The 10,000-nt window shown below is 45.0% G+C and overlaps 2 protein-coding genes across 2 annotated transcripts in view; one reads left to right on the top strand and one right to left on the bottom strand.

Moving 5' to 3' along the window:
• Positions 1-10,000, bottom strand: part of LOC123772040 (zygotic gap protein knirps-like) — a gene marked incomplete in the record, with an annotated part of 198,958 nt that overhangs the window by 115,195 nt on the left and 73,763 nt on the right.
• On the top strand, positions 4,498-7,037 carry LOC138372194 (300 kDa antigen AG231-like). The gene is made up of 2 exons (XM_069337512.1): positions 4,498-4,558; positions 5,779-7,037. The coding sequence occupies exons 1-2, from the start codon at positions 4,498-4,500 to the stop codon at positions 7,035-7,037; spliced, it is 1,320 nt and encodes a 439-aa protein (XP_069193613.1).

The following is a 10,000-nucleotide window of genomic DNA, read 5'->3' as shown; positions in this document are numbered from 1 at the left end:
TGTTTCGCCCGGGATTCCCAGCTGTGAGTCGATTATAGTCTCGTGGGCATTAGGGTGATAGTCAGGGATAACAGGCAGGGAGCCACGTACATAGTTCCAGTTCTCACGTGACAAACACACACTAACACAACCCTAAACCAACCCAAACATACACTAACACAACCCTAAACCATCCCAAACACACACTAACAACCCTAAACCAACCCAAACACACACTAACAACCCTAAACCATCCCAAACACACACTAACAACCCTAAACCATCCCAAACACACACTAACAACCCTAAACCAACCCAAACACACACTAACACAACCCTAAACCATCCCAAACACACACTAACAACCCTAAACCATCCCAAACACACACTAACACAACCCTAAACCATCCCAAACACACACCAACAACCCTAAACCATCCCAAACACACACTAACAACCCTAAACCAACCCAAACACACACTAACAACCCTAAACCATCCCAAACACACACTAACAACCCTAAACCATCCCAAACACACACTAACAACCCTAAACCAACCCAAACACACACTAACAACCCTAAACCAACCCAAACACACACTAACAACCCTAATAGTTGTTAAGCCACTCCACTCACAATTACTAACCAAAATTTACTATTGTTCTCCTAAAAATAAAATATAACATTGTTACTAAGTTAAACAAATAAGTAACATAAGAACATAAGGAGATAAGAACTATATATATATATATATATATATATATATATATATATATATATATATATATATATATATATATATATACATAAAACTTAGGACTATTGGTCCATACGAGGCAGCTCCTATTCACATCCACCCAAGCCCATGTATTTATATGTCTAACCTACGCTTGAAACAACCCAGTGATCCCACGTTTATCATATGTTACCCGGTAACTAGTTCCATATAACAACAATGTTACTAAACCAGTATTTACCCAGGTCTTTCCTGAACATAAACTCATTGTATTTATAGTCATTATTTCGTGTTGCATTTTATATGGATAGATTTGCTCCTTAGACTTTCATTATTATAACTTTCATTATAGTATAATAATATTATAGCGAAAATAGTTATAAAATTAAAGTTAAAGTTATATTAAATTAAAATTAAATTAAATAGTTATAAGTAATTAAAGTTAGTTAAAATTAAAGTTAAATAAAGTTACCTTGGGTCACAGAAGAGAGGAATCAATATACTGGCCGAGACCTCTTCACTCACCTTCTATCTATAAGAGAAAGAAAATTTATCCATTAATAGATAGATCCAGACGTGTAGATAATGGTGTATAGAATACATGCAGGTTACGTTATTTATTATTTAATACAGTGAAAAATGGTGAATGTTACTTAAATGGCCAAGTGGTTAAACTTGGTTATTATAACAGCTTCAATTGAGAGTGTTTGCTTGTACTCATCTAGTTGTGCTTGCGGGGGTTGAGCTTTGGCTCTTTGGTCCCGCCTCTCAACTGTCAATCAACTGGTGTACAGGTTCCTGAGCCTACTGGGCTCTATCATATCTACACTTGAAACTGTGTATGGAGTCAGCCTCCACCACATCACTGCCTAATGCATTCCATCTGTTAACTACTCTGACACTGAAAAAGTTCTTTCTAATGTCTCTGTGGCACATTTGGGTACTTAGTCTCCACCTGTGTCCCCTTGTTCGTGTGCCACCCGTGTTAAATAATCCATCCTTGTCTACCCTGTCAATTCCCCTGAGAATTTTGTATGTGGTGATCATGTCTCCCCTAGCTCTTCTGTCTTCACGTCTTCTGTAAGCAGAATACCTTTTCTCAGCTGCTCTTCTCACACTAACATACTCGTTCCTGGTTCTCTGGTATCTCTCTCTACTTTCTGGTGTTCTGTTATTACGGAAGTTCCTCCATGCCCTTTTGTTCAGCTCCTTTGCTTTCATACATTCCCTAGTAAACCACGGATTCTTCCTTTGCTTCTCTGTTTTTTCCTGTCGGGCCGGGACGAACCTGCTTACAGCCTCCTGACATTTTTGGGTGACATAGTCCATCATGTCTTGTACGGACTTGGTTCCGAGTTCTGTGTCCCAATGTATATCCCATAGGAATTTATTCATCTCCTCATAGTTTCCCTTTCGGTACGCCAGCCCTTTGTTTCCCAGTTCTTTTTTGGGTGAGATAATTCTTAGCTCAACCAGGTACTCAAAACTTAATACACTATGATCACTCATTCCCAAGGGGGCTTCCAACTTAACTTCCCTTATATCCGACTCATTTAGGGTAAATATCAGATCAAGCAAGGCTGGTTCATCCTCTCCTCTCATTCTTGTCGGTCCCTTGACGTGTTGACTTAGAAAGTTTCTTGTTGCCACGTCCAGCAGCTTAGCTCTCCATGTGTCTGGTCCTCCATGTGGGTCTCTGTTCCCCCAATCTATCTTCCCATGGTTGAAGTCTCTCATGATTAGTAGCCTGGATCTGTTCCTGCTAGCCACAGAAGCTTCTCTCTCTATTATATTGATGGTGGCCAAGTTGTTTCTATCATATTCCTGTCTGGGTCTTCTGTCGTTCGGTGGGGGGTTATATATGACTATTATTATAATTTTCTGTCCTCCAGTTGCTATGGTGCCTGATATGTAGTCACTGAACCCTTCACAGTTCTGATTAACCATCTCTTCAAAACTCCAACCTTTTCTTATCAGCAAAGCTACACCACCTCCTCCTCCTTCTGTGTGTGTGTGTCTGTGTGTGTGTGTCTGTGTGTGTGTGTGTGTGTGTGTGTGTGTGTGTGTGTGTATTCAGCTAGTTGTGTTTGCAGAGGTTGAGCTTTGCTCTTTCGGCCCGCCTCTCAACTGTCAATCAACTGTTTACTACTTTTTTTTCTCTCTCCACACCCCCCCCCCTCCCCTCCAGGAAGCAGCCCGTGACAGCTGACTAACTTCCAGGTACCTATTTACTGCTAGGTAACAGGGGCATTCAGGGTGAAAGAAACTTTGTCCATTTGTTTCTGCCTCGTGCGGGAATTGAACCCGCGCCACAGAATTACGAGTCCTGCGCGCTATCCACCAGGCTACCAGGCCCCCCACCCCCCACCCACGTGTGTGTGTGTGTGTGTGTGTGAATGAGCTAGAATGAGGGTTCAAAGGAAAAAAATGCTTTGAGTTGGTAACGTGAATAAGAGAACAGCAAACCCATAAAATCCTAAACAGCCAGAGAACAGACAGAATGTTGAGAGAGAGAGAGAGAGAGAGAGAGAGAGAGAGAGAGAGAGAGAGAGAGAGAGAGAGAGAGAGAGAGAGAGAGAGAGAGAGAGAGAGAGAGAGAGACAGACAGACAGAGAGAGAGAGAGAGAGAGAGAGAGACAGACAGAGAGAGAGAGAGAGAGAGAGAGAGAGTATACCCCATCAGTGACACCAAGGTTTATGAGAGCAGGAGTCATAAAACAGATCGTAAAGCCTTGAGGAACGAGTGCATCAGTTGAGTGAGAGACACCTTAATAAACACCTCGCGCCCCGGCACTCAATGGCACTCTCAGGTCAGAGGTGCCACTCTCACCTCCCCCCTCCTCTCCTGGGATGATATACAGGAATCTATACACACACTCCTCCATTCTTAACACCATCATATGTGGTGTGGGAATGCTCGTTGCTGATGTATGCTGATGTATACTGATGTATACTCATTATGTATGCCCCCCCACCCCTCTCGCCCCAAATCCCCCCTCCTTCTTCCATACACCCCCCCTCCTACTCCTCTTGTGTAGAACCACACCATTCATTCATTCACACGATTTTCATGAAGGAAGCAGATGGCATTTATTCATTCATGTTTGTTCATCTCGTGTGTGTGTGTATGTGTGTGTGTGTGTGTGTGTGTGTGTGTGTGTGTGTGTGTGTGTGTGTGTGTGTGTGTGTGTGTGTACTCACCTAGTTGTACTCACCTAGTTGTGTTTGCAGGGGTTGAGCTTTGGCTCTTTGGTCCCGCCTCTCAACCGTCAATCAACAGGTGTACAGATTCCTGAGCCTATCGGGCTCTGTCATATCTACACTTGAAACTGTGTATGGAGTCAGCCTCCACCACATCACTTCCTAATGCATTCCATTTGTCAACCACTCTGACACTAAAAAAGTTCTTTCTAATATCTCTGTGGCTCATTTGGGCACTCAGTTTCCACCTGTGTCCCCTAGTACGTGTGCCCCTTGTGTTAAATAGACTGTCTTTATCTACCCTATCAATCCCCTTCAGAATCTTGAATGTGGTGATCATGTCCCCCCTAACTCTTCTGTCTTCCAGCGAAGTGAGGTTTAATTCCCGTAGTCTCTCCTCGTAGCTCATACCTCTCAGCTCGGGTACTAGTCTGGTGGCAAACCTTTGAACCTTTTCCAGTTTAGTCTTATCCTTGACTAGATATGGACTCCATGCTGGGGCTGCATACTCCATGTGTGTGTGTGTGTGTGTGTGTGTGTGTGTGTATGCTCACCTGTTTTTTTACCCACCTCTTTGGGAATGCCTGGATCGAGCTTAAGCTCTTGGACCACGCCTTTCCGGCGGCTGATTGCCTTTCAGAGTAAGTATTTCTTACCATACTTTGTTTTAAGATTGTAGATTGATTTGACTTTTATATGAAGCCATCCTCAACCCCCCCCCCCACGCCCACGTGTACTGGCTTCCACCCACGCCCACGTGTACTGGCTTCCACCCACGCCCACGTGTACTGGCTTCCACCCACGCCCACGTGTACTGGCTTCCACCCCTGTCAGGGGCCTGACGGCTGAGTGGACAGCACTCGGGATTCGTAGTCCTGAACTTCTGGGTTCGATCCCCCAGTGGAGGAAACAAATGAACAGAGTTTCTTTCACTCTAATGTACCTGTTTACCTAGCAGTAAATAGGTACCTGGGAGTTAGACAGCTGCTACGGGCTGCTTCCTGGGGGTGTGTAACAAAAAAGAGGCCTGGTCGAGGACCGGGCCGCGGGGACGCTAAGCCCCGAAATCATCTCAAGGTAACCCTAGTTCATCTTTTCCCATTCTAATATTAGGCCTAGTTGTCTAGGCCTAATATTAGAATAAAAATCGTCGTACTACAAAATGGAAGCGGCTGGCGAAAGTGACACACTCTCCCGTTTTCTGTTTTGGGTCCTCTGGCAGGTTAGGAAAAAGGCACTTCAGTACGTCAGTTTCTTGACGATGGGGAGCCTTAGGAGGACGAGCTGGGCCACACGCCCATCCTCTTACTCTAAATACACCTGTCCACTTATTCCGAGAACACCTGAAGGAGCAGCTCCTCCTCCACCAAGTACAACCACGTCAACCTCCACTCCCTAACTCCTCCTACCTCGATAAGATCCTGCTCAACATCTTATATATATACTCGCCTTGCACACAAATTTAAGAAGATTTATGAGTTACGAGAGAGAGAGAGAGAGAGAGAGAGAGAGAGAGAGAGAGAGACAGACAGACAGACAGAGAGAGAGAGAGAGAGAGAGAGAGAGACAGAGAGAGAGAGAGAGAGAGAGAGAGAGAGAGAGAGAGAGAGAGAGAGAGAGAGAGACAGAGAGAGACAGACAGACAGAGAGAGAGACAGAGAGACAGAGAGACAGAGAGAGAGAGAGAGAGAGAGAGAGAGAGAGAGAGAGAGAGAGAGAGAGAGAGAGAGAGAGAGAGAGAGAGAGAGAGAGCATCACCACTCTGTATCTGATGATGATTCATTGACCAATGGTGGCATCTGTTGAAAGGTTTCCTCAGCATTTCGAGACTGGAGTAATTTGTTCAAGATATCTCTGGCAGGAAAGAGGAAAGTTACAAATGCTGATCATAACAGACATGATCTCACCAACAATATCAATGAGAATACACAAGAGAGTGCAACAGTGCAAGAGAGTGCAACAGTGCAAGAGAGTGCAACAGTGCAAGAGAGTGCAACAGTGCAAGAGAGTGCAACAGTGCTAGAGAGTGCAACAGTGCAAGAGAGTACACCAGTGCTAGAGAGTGCAACAGTGCAAGAGAGTGCAACAGTGCAAGAGAGTGCAACAGTGCAAGATAGTGCAACAGTGCAAGAGAGTGCAACAGTGCTAGAGAGTACAACAGTGCAAGAGAGTGCAACAGTGCAAGAGAGTGCAACAGTGCTAGAGAGTGCAACAGTGCTAGAGAGTGCAACAGTGCAAGAGAGTGCAACAGTGCAAGAGAGTACAACAGTGCTAGAGAGTGCAACAGTGCAAGAGAGTGCAACAGTGCAAGAGAGTGCAACAGTGCTAGAGAGTACAACAGTGCTAGAGAGTGCAACAGTGCAAGAGAGTGCAACAGTGCAAGAGAGTGCAACAGTGCAAGAGAGTGCAACAGTGCAAGAGAGTGCAACAGTGCAAGAGAGTGCAACAGTGCTAGAGAGTGCAACAGTGCAAGAGAGTGCAACAGTGCAAGAGAGTGCAACAGTGCAAGAGAGTGCAACAGTGCAAGAGAGTACACCAGTGCTAGAGAGTGCAACAGTGCAAGAGAGTGCAACAGTGCAAGAGAGTGCAACAGTGCTAGAGAGTGCAACAGTGCAAGAGAGTGCAACAGTGCAAGAGAGTGCAACAGTGCAAGAGAGTGCAACAGTGCAAGAGTGCAACAGTGCAAGAGAGTGCAACAGTGCAAGAGAGTGCAACAGTGCAAGAGAGTGCAACAGTGCTAGAGAGTGCAACAGTGCAAGAGAGTGCAACAGTGCAAGAGAGTGCAACAGTGCAAGAGAGTGCAACAGTGCAAGAGAGTGCAACAGTGCAAGAGAGTACACCAGTGCTAGAGAGTGCAACAGTGCAAGAGAGTGCAACAGTGCAAGAGAGTACAACAGTGCAAGAGAGTACAACAGTGCAAGAGAGTGCAACAGTGCAAGAGAGTGCAATAGTGCTAGAGAGTGCAACAGTGCTAGAGAGTGCAACAGTGCTAGAGAGTGCAACAGTGCTAGAGAGTGCAACAGTGCTAGAGAGTGCAACAGTGCTAGAGAGTACAACAGTGCACTAGAGTGCAACAGTGCTAGAGTACAACAGTGCACTAGAGAGTACACAGGACACTGATCACAATGAGCCGCACTAGGGCCCATGACCCATATTCCAGACAACACAACTGGCGCCATAAAACAATAAACACAAAAAAATCCAACCTTGGAACAATATTGAAGTAATTGAATGGGATCGAACTCTCCTCCCAAGACTCCCTGAGACACTCCATCTGGGTTAAAGGAATTCACAGCCCCCGCCAGACCAGAGGAGACAAAAGAACGTCGATAATAGAAGGTTCAGAGGCACCCAACGCCTCCCTGATGGCGGTCCAGATTCCATACTTCACACCGGTGAAATGCGCTTCGCGTGCGTCATTCGCGAACTTCCAATCTGACCTGCAGAAGAGCATCTATGAATTTCAAGATGCAGGATGTCTTGGGGCGTGAGATTATACACGTACCTGCTTCATCTCCAAGAGGGGCTCACCATAGCCCGTGCTACTTGGAACTTCATTCCAGGTAGCGAATCTTTAACAACAACAACAACATCTCCAAGACAAGCCATTTGTATTCTGCCAAGACACGAGCAATTGTGGCGTACAGTTGAAAGGTTAACCTCAGCGGAGTTAATATATGATCAGAAGTAAACGGTTTACAAGAAAAATCCCCAGAATTCTATATTCCCTGATTAATTGTATGTATTTATAATTATGTACTTACATACGCACATATATGCTACATAAGCATATATATATACATGCAACACATTGATTACAAATATTACGAGAGAGAGAGAGAGAGAGAGAGAGAGAGAGAGAGAGAGAGAGAGAGAGAGAGAGAGAGAGAGAGAGAGAGAGAGAGAGAGAGAGAGAGAGAGAGTGAGAGACAGACAGATCGCTGGTTCAGTTTCCCCTGGCAGGACGGAAATATTTGAATAATGTTCCCTTTCACCTGGTGCAGCTATTCACCTAGCTAGAGATGGATGTGACAAAGGCTATAGGCCCAGATGGAATCTCCCCTTGGATACTAAAGGAAGGAGCAGAAGAACTGTGCCTGCCACTCTCCATAGTGTATAACAAATCACTGGCAACAGGGAAACTGCCAGATATTTGGAAAGCAGCTAACGTAGTCCCGATATACAAGAAAGGGGATAGACAGGAGGCACTGAACTACAGGTCAGTGTCCCTAACCTGCATACCATGCAAGCTGATGGAGAAGATTGTGTGAAGAAAGCTAGTGGAACATCTGGAGCGAAGGAACTTTGTAACACAGCATCAACATGGGTTCAGGGATGGCAGGTCCTGCCTCACAGGGTTACTTGAATTCTACGACCAGGCAACAAAAATAAGGCAAGAAAGAGAAGGGTGGGCAGACTGCATATTTTTGGATTGCCAGAAAGTCTTTGACACAGTACCACACAAGAGGCTAGTGAAAAAGCTGGAGATGCAGGCTGGAGTGAAAGGGAAGGTAATCCATTGGATAAGGGAGTACCTAAGCAACAGGAGACAACGAGTCACTGTGAGAGGTGAGGTCTCAGATTGGCGAGACGTTATGAGTGGAGTCCCGCAGGAGTCAGTCCTTGGACCTATACTGTTTCTGATATATGTAAATGATCTCCCAGAGGGTATAGAATCGTTTCTCTCAATGTTTGCTGATATTGCAAAAATTATGAGGAGGATTGAAACAGAGGATGATAGTAGGAGGCTACAGGACGACCTAGACAGATTGAATGAATAGTCCAACAAATGGCTGCTCAAGTTCAACCCGAGTAAATGCAAAGTAATGAAACTGGCGCCGGAAACAGAAGGCCAGACACAGGATACAGAATGGGAGACGACGTCCTTCATGAAACGGACAGAGAGAAAGATCTAGGAGTTGATGTCACACCAAACCTGTCTCCTGAAGCCCACATAAAGAGAATAACGTCTGCGGTATATGCGAGGCTGGCTAACATCAGAACAGCGTTCAGGAGCCTGTGTAAGGAATCATTCAGAATCTTGTATACCACATATGTAAGACCAATCCTGGAGTATGCGGCCCCAGCATGGAGCCCGTACCTTGTCAAGCACAAGATGGAGCTGGAAAAAGTTCAGAGGTATGCCACTAGACTAGTCCCCGAACTAAGAGGCATGAGTTACGAGGAAAGGCTGCGAGAGATGCACCTTACGACACTGGAAGACAGAAGAGTAAGGAGAGACATGATCACTACCTACAAAATCCTCAGGGGTATTGACAGGGTAAACAAGGATAAACTATTCAACACTGGTGGTGCGCGAACAAGGGGACACAGGTGGAAACTGAGTACCCAAATGAGCCACAGAGACGTTAGAAAGAACTTTTTTCAGTGTCAGAGTAGTTAACAGGTGGAATGCATTAGGCAGTGATGTGGTGGAGGCTGACTCCATACACAGTTTCAAGTGTAGATATGATAGAGCCCAACAGGCTCAGGAACCTGTACACAGATGATTTTGATGGGGTATAAAACAGGGAGGAATGGGGTATAAAACAGGGAGGAATGGGGTATAAAAATAAAGGATAGAAACGGGGGGAATAGAAAACGCAAAAGGGACAGAAAGAGGGAAGTTGATAAACAGGAAAAACCCGAGCAGAAAAAGGGAAGTGAGAAAGAAAAAAAGAGAAGTTGACATATAGGGGAAGTGGATAGAAAAGGAGAATGGACAGAACAGACAAGACCAGGCAGAGAAGATGGAACAGAAAAAGGGAAAGAGATGACAGAAAAAACAAAAATATCTTCGTAACGTAAAAATTACGAAGGAACAGGCAAGAAGAAAGTAGAGAGAGAGAGAGAGAGAGAGAGAGAGAGAGAGAGAGAGAGAGAGAGAGAGAGAGAGAGAGAGAGAGAGAGAGAGAGAGAGAGAGAGAGAGAGAGGACACAGGAGAAAGAGAGAAGACACGTGGGAAGGGAAAGTAGCCAGAAACAAAAGGCAACAAAGAAAGGGGGGAGAGGAGGAGACGGGAAAGTTAATACAAAAAAAATTATAACCGATGACGAAGCAGAAATAAAAGCAAAAGAAAATT

Source organism: Procambarus clarkii, chromosome 38, assembly GCF_040958095.1.
Source record: "Procambarus clarkii isolate CNS0578487 chromosome 38, FALCON_Pclarkii_2.0, whole genome shotgun sequence".
NCBI lineage: Eukaryota > Metazoa > Arthropoda > Malacostraca > Decapoda > Cambaridae > Procambarus > Procambarus clarkii.
The sequence above is the reverse complement of the archived record's forward strand: the minus strand, read 5'-3'. Positions and strand labels throughout refer to the sequence as shown.